Source organism: Gavialis gangeticus, unplaced genomic scaffold, assembly GCF_001723915.1.
Source record: "Gavialis gangeticus isolate Ggan-Ray unplaced genomic scaffold, GavGan_comp1, whole genome shotgun sequence".
Taxonomy (NCBI): Eukaryota; Metazoa; Chordata; order Crocodylia; family Gavialidae; genus Gavialis; species Gavialis gangeticus.
Window position 1 is genome coordinate 34,107,011 of NW_017729028.1, and position 14,962 is coordinate 34,121,972.

At 46.8% G+C, this 14,962-nt stretch overlaps 1 protein-coding gene across 13 annotated transcripts in view; it reads left to right on the top strand.

Moving 5' to 3' along the window:
• Positions 1 to 14,962, top strand: part of PKHD1 (polycystic kidney and hepatic disease 1 (autosomal recessive)) — a 484,191-nt gene that overhangs the window by 26,485 nt on the left and 442,744 nt on the right. For all 13 annotated transcript variants that reach the window (XM_019520930.1, XM_019520934.1, XM_019520940.1 and 10 more), the window contains exons 7-10: positions 4,534 to 4,612; positions 7,321 to 7,395; positions 10,421 to 10,485; positions 14,098 to 14,137. In XM_019520930.1, the coding sequence (XP_019376475.1) occupies positions 4,534 to 4,612; positions 7,321 to 7,395; positions 10,421 to 10,485; positions 14,098 to 14,137 (259 nt within the window). The remainder of the gene's footprint in view (positions 1 to 4,533; positions 4,613 to 7,320; positions 7,396 to 10,420; positions 10,486 to 14,097; positions 14,138 to 14,962) is intronic.

The window sequence follows — 14,962 nt, forward strand, 5'->3', positions numbered from 1 at the left end:
GGTATTACATTACTTGTTATTAGGCATAAAAGACTACATTCGAGACATAGAAACCAGAAGTACCATGCTATAAAAGCACAGGGGTGTAGGTTGTAGCCGTGTTGGTCTAAGGACATTGGCAGACAAGGTTCTTTGGGTGAATCTGATATCTTTTATTAGACCAGCTTAAATAGTTGTAAAAAAATTCCAACTATCTAAGTTGGTCTAATAAAAGATATCAGATTCACCCAAAGAACCTTGTCTGTCTTTTTCTACCATATTTTTGCTACCATTTTCAAGCTGCTTCTGGAGATCTTAGAAGAATTTAACATCCTGAAATTTGAAGTCCTTGGACAGCAAGGATCCTAGGGTATTTAGAGTCTAGACAGGCATGTAGTGAGGTTGAAAGTTTAATGCAAGTTAGGCACTTTGAAACCTACTAGTTAACTATCTGGCTCTTGAAGTTCCTAAATAATTTTGTCAGTCTTGTCCCTACTCTCTCTGTGTGGGTGTATGAGTGTTTTGATGTTTGTTTGAGCTAGGATTCTTAAAGGTAAGTGCCGAGATCCCATTGCAACTTAATGGGAATTAAGCTCCACTCCTAGGTGTGTCTACACAAGATGTTTATTGTGGAGCTGACTAATTTAGCTCTTCAGTAATTGTCTTGTGTCTACATGTGCAATGCTGCAGGAAACTAATAAACTGTGCAGCAAGGTAGTACTTGCAAATACAAGCACTATCCTACTGTGTAGTTATTTACTGTGCAGCAATGTACATGTAGACACTGACCTGGAAGTAAATTGCTCCTGGTTAGCCCAGCCAGCAGGGGCTACACACCTTCCTACTGCCTAGCCATATGGCTCAGCAGATGCAGGAGCCTTGTGGCCCAACCAGCTCCTCTGCCACCTGATGCAGCCACATGCTGCTTGGGCCTGAACTTTGTGCCCCCTGCCTGCCCGGGGCTGGCACCCAGACAACTGAGGCTGGAGCTTGGAGCTCTTCTGGATGCTGCAGGCAGGCAGGAAGAATAAGGCAGGAGCAGCCCTGACCTAAACTGCTCCTGCCTGGCTCAGTTTGCTGCTGTCTCAGGTGCGTGTGTAGATGCTGCGCCCACAGGTAGTTGATTCCATCACAAATTGCTCCATGGTTTATCCCATCTCATTAATTATATGTGTAGATGTGCCCCCTTTTCATAGATTCATAGATTCTAGGGTTGGAAGGGACCTCAGTGGGTCATCTAGTCCGAACCCCTGCCCCTGGCAGGGAAGAAAAGGGTCACCAGACCTGGAGTCATGTGATCCCAGCCAGGTCCCTGTTCATTCTCCTCTTGAAGACCCCCAAGGATGGGGTGAGCACCACCTTTGGCTTTTTTGAAAAAATCTAGCCTTGATGCACAGAGCCATGTGCAAGTGATCCTTTGCCATGTTACAGTGAAGGGTATTTCTGTGCTGAAAGTTTAACCCTGTATCTGTTTTGAAGACTGAAAATGTGTCATGGTGAGTGAACAGTCATCTTCTGGAGGAGTTAGTCATGGAAAACCTGTGGCTTTATACAAGGCTCTGTCAAGCCTATTTACTTTAGAGTTTGTCTCCTATCATTGGGCATGTCTATATGTGCCATTAATGAGCAGTAACAAGCTCTGGAGCTTACTGCTCTGGAGCTTATTGCTCCCAGGAAGCTTCCAAGTACACCGTTTACATGTGTGCCCAGACCGCAGCACATGGAGCTGGGTCACAGGAGCCCTGGCTGGCAGGGGACCTGGGGACATGGGGAGAAGGGGTCAGCCTGCCAACCTGGGGCTGCTCCAGTCTGGCTCAACATGTTGCAGAGCAGCTGGCTGGAGCACAAGGGTGCTGGTTGGCTGGCAGGCAGCAGGATTGGCATCTACACATGTGCTGCTATGCACAAAAAATACTCCACAGCACGGTACCACTCATATTTGCAAGTCCTACCCTGCTGCAGAGTATATTAGTTTCACGCACCCTAATAGGGGTGCACATGTAGACACAGACATTTACTGCGGAGGTAATTAGTTCTCTCTGCAGTAAACATCCCATGTAGATGAGCCCAGTGACTCCTTTCTTTCCCTTTTAAAAACCAAATTGCTGCTAAGAGGCATCTGATAGATGCACCAAAATAATGAATGTCTGGGTGCTATAGTTTGATTGCCTGAAGTGACTCGGTAGCAGAGCTGGTCAGAAATATATATATATTTTAGGCAGTGAAAAATGCTGAAGAAATTAATTTTTGGCATTGTTTGTCAAAAAATGTTTGGTTTCTGGTGAAACACAAAGCATTCAGGTTTTCTGGGTAAAGCCAGCAGTTTTGAGTTTTTGGTCATGCATGACACGGCCCTAATTTCCACAGGCAGTCAGCGGGAGAGTTAAGTACTTCAACTACTTAGGCATTTCTGTAAATCTCAGATCCTGTTCCACCCAGTAAGTGCCTGAGAATCTATTTGGGATCCTATCTGACCTTCCTTGATCTCTGAAAACCCTTAATTCAAAATTAAATTGGCCAGACGACAAAGCCAACATATTTAATAACTTCTTTGCCTCTGTCTTCCTCTGTCTTCCTCAGTAAGGACCAGAACTGCCACCTCCCTGCTGGGCCCCCTTTGGGCCCCGGGGGAGGCTCACCTGGGCCTAGAGTGAGTGAGGATTTAGTTAGGGAGCTTCTGGAGGGGCTGGACATTTTTAAGTCAGCCGGCCCGGATGATCTTCACCCTAGAGTCCTGAAGGAACTCGCTGGGGTCATTGCAAGTCCCCTGGCACGGCTTTATGAACACTCGTGGTGCTCTGGAGAGGTGCCGGAGGACTGGAAGAGGGCCAACGTGGTTCCCATCTTCAAAAAGGGGAGGAAAGAGGACCCGGGGAACTACAGGCCAGTCAGCCTTACCTCGATCCTGGGCAAGCTGTTCGAGAAAATTATTCTGGCACACATCCAGGAGGGGCCAGCAGGGAACTGCATGCTCAGGGGCAACCAGCACGGGTTCATCAGCGGCAGGTCCTGTCAGACCAACCTGGTGGCCTTTTACGACCAGGTCACTAAATCATTGGATGCAGGGGTGGCAGTGGATATAGTTTTCCTAGACTTCAGGAAGGCTTTTGATACTGTCTCTCACCCCATTCTCATTAGGAAGCTGGGGGACTGTGGCGTAGACACCCATACAGTCCAATGGGTCGCCAACTGGTTAGAGAGTCGCACCCAGAGGGTGGTAGTGGATGGGTCCTTCTCGACCTGGAAGGACGTGGGAAGTGGGGTCCCACAGGGCTCGGTCCTTGGGCCCGCCCTGTTCAACATCTTCATCAGTGATTTGGATGAGGGGGTGCAAAGCACCCTGTTCAAGTTTGCTGATGACACTAAGATGTGGGGGGATGTGGGCACAATAGAGGGGAGCAACAGGCTACAGTTGGACCTAGACAGGTTACAAGGATGGGCGGAGGAGAACAGGATGGGGTTTAACACAGACAAGTGTAAGGTGATGCACCTGGGGAGGAACAATCGGCACCACACATACAGGCTGGGGAACTCCCCTCTTGTCAGCACGGAGGTGGAAAAGGATCTGGGAGTCATTATTGACTCCAAGATGAACATGAGTCGGCAATGTGGGGAGGCGGCTAGGAAGGCCAACTGCACCTTGTCGTGCATCCACAGATGCATCTCGAGCAGGTCCAAGGAGGTGATCCTCCCCCTCTATGCGGCACTGGTCAGGCCGCAGCTGGAGTACTGCGTCCAGTTCTGGGCGCCGCACTTTAAGAGGGATGTGGACAGCATCGAGAGGGTCCAGAGGAGGGCCACTCGTATGATCAAGGGACAGCAGGGTAGGTCCTATGAGGAAAGGTTGCGGGACCTGAACCTGTTCAGCCTTCAAAAGAGAAGGCTGAGGGGGGATCTTGTGGCCTGTTATAAACTGGTTAGGGGGGATCAGCAGGCGCTGGGGGAGTCCCTGTTCCCCCGAGCGCCGCAAGGAGTGACCAGGAACAACGGTCACAAGCTGGCGGAGGGAAGGTTTAAGTTGGACATCAGGAGGCGCTACTTCACGGTCAGGGTGGCTAGGGTCTGGAACCAGCTTCCAAGTGAGGTGATGCAGGCTCCCACCCTGGGGGTTTTTAAGAGGAGGTTGGATGACCACCTTACTGGGGTCATTTGACCCCAGTGCTCTTCCTGCCATGGCAGGAGGTCAGACTAGATGATCTGCTCAGGTCCCTTCCGACCCTAGAAACTATGAAACTGTGAAAAATGTGGGTGGGTCCTTGTTCATCTTGCCACTTTTTGAGATTTAGTCTTGAGCCAAAAAGGCAAGCACATTACAAAAGTAGACACACAGTTGGTTTTTCAGGAACTTGAGTGGGGTGGAATAGGATTATACTTCATCACAGAGAAGCCTAAGTGCCACTTAGAGACTTAGTAAGTGGGACAGGATCTGGCTCTTGGCACCTAACTACCTTTGTAAATATGTCCCATAACCCCTACTTTGTCAGCCTGCCTCTGAAAACATTTACATGATGCCTTAAAAAAAAACCACTTAGTTTTCCTTTTCCTTCTAAACAGGAACCCTAATAGAAGTCTATGGGCAGGTCATTGCAGGAAGTTATGAAACCATGGACTTTGACACGGACTACATTGATGGGTAATGATGTCTGTTGGCTTTCTGGTTCTGCCCATGTGATTTTTTTCAATTTCTTTCGTTGATCAGACTCCTTGACAGCAATAAATAGCAACCAGTTGGCACAGAATTCCCATTTCCTCTCGTTGTGCTTTATTGCAGCTCATGAGTTGGGCTCCAGCAAACTTTGCTAATCTAATTATAACTGGTCCATTAAGCTAGTCCGCTTATTTACTGGTGGCACAGTCAGTCATGGCTCAGTGTGAATTGTACTGTAATTGCGTCTGGTGGTTGTAAGTTCTATTTTGGTGAAACAAATTGAAAGAAACTAATTAAAATAATGTAAGAGTCCAAAAGTTAAATAAATGTTCCTCCCAATTTGCATTTTTTAGAAATGCTATTAGTCGGAGGCAGGGAGTGAAATTCTCAGAGCAAATCCTTAGTCAAAGCAGAGGTATTAAGACAATAGGCCTTATTTGTTTCTAATGCCATCAACCCCATTTCATCGTTTGTGCTTCCACACAGTGGACCTTGTTTTCTTTTGCCCTGTTGCAGATTGGTCATTTATTGAGAAATAAAATGCTGCCTGTCTGATGTAGTGTTGGTCCTGCAGGATGGAGAATTGGGCCTAGTGAGGTCACTGTGAAAGCAAATTGTGGTAGCCTGGTTAAGCGAGGGGAAAATGCTGACTTGGTAGGCATTTTACACCAGGGCACGAGGCTGCGGAGGACTGGGCTCTGAGATTCGCCAGTTATTTCCAAATATTAACTGGCCAAATGTCACGCTTCATAGGGGTTTTACTGACCACTCCAGGAGTCAGGAAGGTACTTTCCCCTACCACATCGTTGCCTCAGGTGTTCTTGTTGCATTTCACTCGGGTCTGAAGCATCACATACTGGTCACAGCTGGAGGCAGGAGTCTGAATCTGATGGACCGTATGTCCGAGATGGTGTTATGGAGCCAAATCCTTAGATGGGAAAATTCTCACTCAGGAGATGGTGTCTATCAAAGCCATTGGTGTTTCCCTGATTTACACTGGCTGGGCATCTAACCCTACATTCCTATGCCCTGGATACTCATTAATGCCGTTTGTTCAATGTTGGTTATTGTTTCACTTGCTTTGAATGGAAACGAGAAGGGCTCTGGGCGATGGAACAGAAAGCTGGAGAATGTTTCGGTGTGTGTTTGATTCTGGTTGCCTCATTTACAATATAACCCCAATAAGTGATCCACGTACTTGAGGAAGCTTAGCAGACAGGATATGCTCACTCATTGAGGGGAATGCTTTGCTTCTTTTCAGTCAATTTATGGCTTGAGTGATATAGGGCTTCGTTGCAGTCCTTGCCTCCTTCACTCACATGTTATAAAGGAGGGCTGGGCTCCTTATGTTTGCAAGGGAGTTCTGCAGCCTTCACAAGGGACAGGACATAGCATTCGACTGCAGCTGAGAAGCACTTCAATATGGTGTTACTTACCTGGGATTTTTTCCCCTTGAAAAGCCCCAAATAGAAGAAGATTTAATTAACAAAAAAATGTAGATGATCTCACAAGTCCTTTCCAGCCCTCTTTTCCTATGATCCTAAAACATAAAACCCAGCCACATTTAGTCTCCATTCCAAAGCCAGGACCTAGCAAAGTGTTTGTGTTGAAGTGCCTTTTGAATTGCACAGTAGCCTAAATTGTAGTTGCATCTCAACTAATCCACCTCTGATAATGATGCTAATTGTAATCATAGAATCATAGAAAATGAGGGTGGGAAGGGACCTGAGGAGGTCACATCTAGGTCAACCCCCTGCTCAGCCAAGGCTTTGTCTAGCCGGGTCTTAAAAACCTCCAAGGATGGAGAATCCACAACTTCTCTGGGTAACCTGTTTTGGTGTTTTACTACCCGCCTAGTGAGAAAGTTTTGTCTTAATATCCAACCTAACCTTCCCTTGCTGCAACTTTAGACCATTGCTCCTTGTTCTGCCATCTTCCACCACTGAGAACAGTGTAGCCCCATCCTTTTCATAACCACCCTCCAAGTAGTTGAAGGCTGCTCTTAAATCCCACTAAGCCTTCTTTTCTCCAAACTAAATAAGCCCAGCTCCCTCAGCCTCTCCTCATAAGTCATGAGGGTTTCCATCCCTGTGATGTATTTAGTTGTTGTCTCCCACTTAAATGATGTATCCGCTGAAGCAGGAAGTGTCTTAGTTTTTGTCTTAAGTGTGGAAGGCCCTTGTACACCCAGATCCTGGTATGGGAGTTTTAAACATCTTCAGTAATACAAATAATAATACAAAATAGCATGTTGTACACAAGGGAGGATAGCTGATGGGGTTTTCCCACTGTTTTTGGGTAACAGTTCCACTAGTACCTACTCTACCAGTTGGATGCTACTCCATCCCACTCAAGTCCCTGGAAAAATGTTAACTCATCTACCATTGCAACACATCACCATCTCTGCCTTAAGACTAAGTCATAGATCTGCACCAAGGAAGAGGCAGTGATGGAGGATGAGGACCCATCCTTTTGCGTTTTTTTGCATGCATTTATTTTTCAGGGATGTGAACAGCGTTGAATAGGATCAGACTTAGAGCACCTAATACCCAGAGTAGGATCTGGCCTAGGAGTGAAATCCTGGCCCTACTACAGCCCTTGGGGGGGTTTAGCCATTGAAAGCAGGACCAGAGTATCACTCAAGAGCACTGTGCTTTACTCTCTTGACATGTTTTTTCCTTTTTGTTTTCTAGCCCAGTTATTCTTGAAGCTGAAGATGATGGGTGGATCAGTCTGTGCTCGTTTGCCAACAAGCAGAACAGAAGCATGTTAGTTTCTGAGTTTCCTTTGCATTTGAGTTGCACTCTCTGAGTCTTATTGCTTCAAGCACACTTGTCTTATGGAGGATTTGCCTACCCACGCAACCCGTGGTAACAAAAGACAAGTCCTTTGTCCCAATGCAGAGATGGCCCTCGAAAAGTCAGCCATCGGGTGAATAATTGGAATTACAGAAATGCTTGGGAGTTCACAATACCTGGTTCTTTGACACTGTGGGATATTTAATGTCCACAGCACAGGAAGTTTTGATATTTTGGATTTGTTTTCATTCCAAATTGCATCAAAAAAGTTGAAATTTTCAAAATTTCTCATAGAATATACATTTAAAAAATAGGTATAGAAAAATGGGCTTGTTTCAATTGACTGTTGTCAAGTTAATTTTGGCATGGATGAAAAGGTATAATGTCATACCAAATATTATTAAATAGGGTATCTATCACATATTTTTTGACAGATATTATGATTGATTTTTTTTTAATGTTGTAAAGAAGTCAAAACAAAATGACTCAAAATGAGATTCACATTTTGCCTTAAAATCAACAATTTCCTGTGAAATTTTAATATGTTGATGATACTGCATTTTCTGCTGGGAAGTGATTAGAAAATCATTACTCAAAAGCCCCTAAAGTGGATGTAAGCTGGAGCCTTGCAGGGACAGATAAAATTATGGAAACATAGGCCTGGAAGGTCATCAGGAAGTAATTTGCTCTGACTGCTTCCTCCAGGCAGGATCACCCCTGTTTAAACCATCCTAGGGAAGGGTTTGTCTGACTTTCTTTTCAAAACTGCTGAGGATGGACATGCCACAGCCTCTTTATGCAGCCTGTTCCAATGCTTAACCACCCTCATAGTGAGAAGGCTCTTCCTAGGATTATGACAAAGTTGCAAGACATCCCTTTTTTCTCATCCATACCAGACCTTTGCATGGTTAACCCCCAGCACAGCTAAGGTCTCAGAGCTCCTGCTCCAACTCTGCTGAGCAGTTCAGCATAGATGCAGACCTGGCTCTTTGCACAGAGACTGGAAGTATTATTGATCACTTTTAACACACCTATCCTATTAACACACGCTATCCTATTCCACCGGAGTGGACTTGGATGTCTGAGTACAGTCCTATTCTACCCTGATTGAGAACCTGAGAAACTATGAATGCCTCTTTTTTGTAACACACTGGGTGCATCTAGACGTGCTCTTAACTGCAGAGTTGACTAATTTGCTCTGCAGTAAAATGTCACAGTCTACATGTGTGCTGGTATTAGGGCTCAGTAAATTAATTAACTCTGCCATAAAATAGTACTGTCAGGGACTGGTGGCCCTGTGGCCCAGTTTCCATGTGGCAGATACACCGTAGGGGTCTAGTGCCTGTCCCAAAAGGAAGAGTTCCCATCATGCTGTCTGACGACTCATATTGCCCACCACTTATGGGGTTGGGGAAGCATAGCACAGAGGGGCTGCGCTAACTATTCACTGGTATCCTGTCCTCCTCTGCAAAACCTGAAACCACTTTCATGGTTGGATTTTGGCTCAGATAGACAGCAAGTCCCACCAGGGGAAGTGAAGTCCCGCTGGGCAAGGCAACGGTGACATGTGAGTCAAGGTGGAGCATTGCTTTCTGGGTACATACATTCAAGAGTACATTCGAATTGGATCAGGGACAGTACTATCCGATGGTGGAGTAATTTACTTTGCCAAAATGCACATGTAGACACTGGCTCAGGCTGGCTGGGGTTTGAGGATGTTACAGTGCAGGGGCTGCCTGCCAGATAACCCTGCACTGTAAAAGCCTTGTGCCCCAGGCAGCCCCTCCACTGCCCACTGCCACCACGCGGAGACCAGGGCTGACCTCCCAGGCCTCCTGCCAGCCCAGGGCTGCTCCACCTTGGCTCAAAGTGCTGTGGTCCTGGGTCCATGTGCAGACGCTGGGCTTGGGAGCACTGACTCCAGCATGAATTGTGCCAGGGTTTATTTCTTCGCACTAATAGCACATGTAGATGCACCCACTGTCATCTTAGCTGTAAGACAATCACAAAAAGCAGCGAGGAGCAGAGGACCCATCACCTTTTGTATTCCTTGCTTTCCAGGGATTTGAACAGGGTGGAACAGAATCACGCTTAGGTGCCTAAGTCCACTATACATGCCTAATGACTGCAAAAGACTCTGACTCAGGGCCAGATCCACAAAGGTATTTAGGTGCTCAACTCCTATCCAGGTACCTCACTCCTTTGATTTGAATGAAAGCAGTGGGAGTTAGGCAGTTAAATATGTTGGAGGATCTGGCACTCAGTGCATCATGAGAGGGAGCTTGCTGGACTGGACCTTGGTGAAGGGGAGTTTTCATGTCCTTGGGATGCCAGCTTCTGAGAGCAGCATGCCTGTCTGCATTACTTCTTTAGCCCAATGCAAACTCTGCTATCTCAGTTTCCTTAAATAATAAATCCCTTCTCTGCTGCTGATGAAAAAGGTCTTTGTTTCAAATATTAAAGCTCTAGGACTAAGCAGCTAAGGATTTAAGTGGTTTGACAAATCATTGTTTAAACTTTTACAAACCTGCCCAGGGCATCATTGATTTTCAAAGCAGTTTTAACATTAACAACATTCTTTGCCTACTTGCTAACGAACCATAACCGCTCCCTCCGCTCTGGGAGAGCGTCTTGCTTAATAACATGTTGCAAAGGCTCCTGTCTTCTTCCAGTCGCAGGTGGGGTCTAAGTCTTTGTTCCAGCAGGTTAGAAGAGAGGGCAAAGTCATGTTCAAGCCACCTTTTGTATCCTCCCTACACTGGGACCATCCTGAAATTTTGTGAAATTCAGAGCAGCCTCTGAGCTGCTCCTCTTCCTTGTGCCCTTCCTCCCATGCAACTTCAGCTCATGGGCAGGTTCTGGGCTCGTTTGGTCTTCGGCCTGGGGACAACCTGACTGCAAATGATTTTTGCTTGGGACGGGATTGCAGGATTTTGCTGGTATTTTCCATTCTTTTAGTAGCACAGTTGTCTTTTATTTGTTATTTCTTTTACAGCTATCCTATCCAGAGAGAACGTGAAATGGGGACCCTGAAGTGCCATGTAGAAGGCAGTTATATTGGTCAGTGAAAAAAGAAAAACCACGTGTGCCTGGCATTTTGGTCTCTTCAGCTGTGTCCAGATGAGCACGAACTTTGGTTCCCTGGGGACAAGTAGCAGCTGGACACCTTGTGCCGCTGCTAGTTGTCCCTAGGGAATGCCTGAGCCGTGTGCTCTCTGGTGCGTGGCAGGTTACCCCGAGTGGGGTAAGGGAGGCTGGCCCCAGAAGTCTTACCTGGGGTCCTGGGAGCCTCCTGGGGCTGCAGCAGCAGCAATCTGGCCACTCAGAGCCTGGTCGACTGCCGGAGCATGGCTCTGGCTGGCCAGGCTCTGATTTTGAGCAGTATGCGCTGCCCATGCATGCACTGTTTTGCTTTATTCTTTGTTTTTGTACGGGTTTTTTTTTTTTGACCACTGGATATTCAGGGGTCAACCCCACCAGTGCTGCTCCCTTGCAGTGTGGAGAACAGCCGAATGGGTGCTAAGTGCCACATAGTGCGCGCTCATCTAGACACGGCCTTCATAACAGACCTCCTCGAACTCTGACCATTGCACTGGGAAACAAGGTTGGGGAACGAGTCCTTGGCACGTTTCTACCCTTTCCTACCATGATTGTGACCAAACCACTAATGACTACAAGCCATTTCTTCCCCGCCCATTTTAGACCTTGATCTTTCTTTTAGATGATGACTCCTTAGCATGCCTTCTGGCACCTCCCCATAATGACCTGGAGATGAATTGTGCTTGCCTATGTATTTATGGCCTCTGGCATAGGAGTGTGTGCACTCCAGTGGATTCAGTAGTTCATCTGGTGATTGGGCCACAGACTGGATCCTGGGGGTGGGGAGCTGCCTCCTGCTGCTGACATCTCATCTGAGAAGTGCCCTTGGTAGGAAGTTGGAGGTGCAATCGCTTCACGTGGTTGCTGACAGGTCGGGGTTTGTGCTGGGGGAAGCTGGATAGCACAGTCTCTCTCTTTGTTGGTGACCTGTGTCTCATGGTGGGTATTTCACATGAACATTGCAGAAGGGAGTTAGAGATAAAATTGGCTTGGAAACCAGCCAGAATTTTTTTTCCCATCCAAAATCAGGATGAAACGGCTCTCCTTATTCCTCCCGTCCCCAAACTCCCCCACCTTATAGGCTCATAGGAAAGTAGGGGTGGAAGAGACCTCATAAGGTCATCTAGTCCACCCCCTTGTTCAAGGCAGGGTCATCCCTGACTAAACCATCCCAGTCATGTGTCTGTCTAACCTGTTCTTGAAAATTTCCAGGGATGGGGATGCCACAACTTCCCTAAGTAGCCTGTTTCAGTGCTTGACCACCCTCACGGTCAGACATTTCCTCCTAATTTCCAACCTCAAATTCTCCTGCTCCAGCTTGAGGGTGTGGCTCCTAGTCCTGTCCCCTACAGCCACCTAGAAAAGCCCATGTCTGTCCTCTCCATAATTGCTTTTCAGGTATGTGAACATTGTTATTAAATCAGTCTGATCTTCTCCAGGCTAAATGACCCTAGTTTTTTTAGCCTTTCCTCATAAGTCTTGTCTCCCAGCCCCCTGATCATTTTTGTTGCCCTGCATTGGCCTCTTTCCAAACTGCCCATGTCCTTCTTGAAGTGCAGGGCCCAAAACTGGACACAATACTCCAGGTGAGTATTGGGTTGAATAGAGTGGAAGAATCACTTCCCTTGATTTGCAAATGACACTCCTGTGAATACAGCCCAAGATGCTGTTGGCTTTTTTTTGCAACAAGAGCACCCTGTTGGCTCATATTCAGCTTATGGTCCACCTTAGATTTTTTTTTTTAAATGAATTTTGCTATTGTTGAATCAAATTTCTGCAGCAGGCTCAGGATTGGGTCAGTGTTTCTGATGTGAAAAAGACTCCCTGCTTCCCCAGCTGTCTCTTTGGCGGCCTGGCTTGCTGGCGAATTAGGTGGGCACTCTGCCTACCCATCAAATGGGAAGCCTAGAGAGCTGCCTTGTGGCACTAGCTGAGGAGCTGACCACCCACACAGTCAGGCAAACAGCCTGTGCACCCTTGGGAGATGGTGGGTGGCATCTTGAGAAACTGCCAGCCATGGTGCTGGGGTCCTGAGGAAGTGCTGTAAGGGTTGGTAGAAAACTGGGTTAGCTGGCTGGTAAACCTGCCAGGTTTCTGATGCAAGTTCTGATAGAAATGGCACATTCCAGCAGAGCCTTTCTAGTCCACTGAGCCATCATCTTCCCAAGAGAAACCACTGAATGGGGATATTTTCAACTAGTTCTAGTTCAAGGCCTATGTCCTCTTCCCCAAAACCCCTAGGAAAAGACCCAGAGAAGTGTCTTAAGTTCCTAAAATGGGACTCAGATGGAATTTAAGTCTCTAGATCCAAACCCACCCCTCCAAACAAATCCAGAAAACCCCAAGTTTTGTCCCTGTGTTTTGGTCCCACAGGTGTCCTGGGCATCCAGTTTAGCTGTCCCCATATATGAAGAAGAGCTCTGGTCTAAGCAGCTAATTATATAGGTCAGGAGTGATCAACCTGCAGGTCATTGGCCATTGGTGGCTCATAGGTGTATGGCATCTGGCCCAGGGGACTCCCCACAGGTTGGGAAATGTGGTGGTGGGAGAGCAGTGGCAATTAATGCCATCACTTCCAAGCCTTGTGTGGTTGGTTGGGGCTAGGCCATGCCCCCTTCCCTCCATGTGGCTGAGCTGGGACTGGGCTGTGCTGTCTTCCCTCATGGGCCTGGGTTACACCCCCTCCCCTTGTGCTGCTGGATTGGGGCCATGCCCTGCCACCTTCCCCAGTGTTGCTAGTTCAGGGCTGGCCATGTCCCTGTCCCCCTGCATAGCTGGATCAGGGCCAGGTCATGCCCCCCCTTACCTCCCTGCCCTCTTCCCCCATGTGGCTGGATTAGGACCAGGCTGCCACCACCCCCCTCTGCATGACCAAATGGGGCCCCATCATGTTCACCTTGGGCACTGGATCAAGACCACCAGCCAGATCCAGCCCAGGAGTAGAACAGGCACTACCCATTTGGTCCATTGGTCAAAAAAGTTGAGCACCACTGGACTAGGTCCTTGAGGGTCTATTCTGGGACGTGGGCTTGAAACATGCCTAACTCAATGAATGGCTCCCTGCCAGCCCATTCAAACCCATCTGTGTAGATGTCTGCCCTGGATGGGTTTAGTCTAAAGTAAATTGCTCTACAGTAAACCCACCCCAGAGCATTTGCTCATGTAGACGTGCCCACAGTGAAGCACTTGATGAACTTTCAATATACTCAAGAAGGCTAGATTTTCTTTTACAAATTTGAATAAGAGATGTATGTTTAAATATGATTAAGGACTAATAAAATAATTTATTTGGACTATTTCTCTCTAGTTTATTGCAATGTTAAAAGCCTAATATATAATCTAGCAATTAATGCACATTCCAAAAAAAGTTATAGTTGATTTTGCTTTGATCTTAAATTGAATAATATAGTGCTAGGCCCCTAGCATATTAGTAAGGCTGCTAGTCTCTAACTGGAGAAAACATAGGTGCTCTATTACATGTGATGTTTCATGTACCTTTTGCATACCCCCTTTCCAAAACCCTAGGTCCATCCATGCCTACAGTCAACGTGTTTAATTTCTTTCTTCTGGCAGGCTCACAGAATGTTAGCTTCTCAGTGTTTAACAAGGGGAAGTGAGTAAGACTTTTTTCCTCTCTTTCTCTGTGACTTCTGAAGCGTGTGTATGTGTGTTTAGCTCTAGTACTTTGCTATCTCAAAAAGCTGAAATAATTTTCAGATTGGGCCCGGCAGGGAGAAAGACATTTCTGCCTAGAGCACATTTCCAAGACCTTGGTTGTTATTTTGTTTGTCTAATTGCAAGAGAAAGATTCCTCCATTGGGTACAGTTGGGGGTAGACCTTTTGGTCTATCTCTGGTTAGTGGCAGGGAGGCTGTGGGGGGCGAGGGGGACTGTTGGTCCGGTCTGTTTCTTTGAGATGGGCTAAATCCTAAATTTTCCATTTTTTTTTATTTTGGGGGGGTTGTCTGCCTTACCTTCTCTTTTTTTCACTCATTCTCTCCCCCTCCCCCCACACCAGAGTTTTTCCAGGGGTGGAAAAGGCAAAAAGGTAAGTGAAAGTGGTAAAATCCTCACTTTTTACCGTTATCCAATCAGAAGAAGTTGGGAAACGATAAGAAAGTGCATGAGAATCAGGTCTTACAGAATTGTAGAGTCACAGAAAAGTGGGGCTGGAAGAGACTTTAAGAGATCATCTAGCAGCTCATCACTCTATTTGAGGAAGGCTCATTCCTATCTAAACTATCCCATACAGGTGTTTGTCTAAATTATTCATAAAGCTATAAAAATAACCCATCATACAGCTGCTAGGAACATTGCCCCCAAACACCAAGAACACCTTAACCTTTCACAGGTAAAGCAGGGGGACGAGGGCACTGCCAGTGCCCTGTCACTGCAAGGACAGGAAGTATTTGTTAAAATACACTTGAGAGATCCAAGG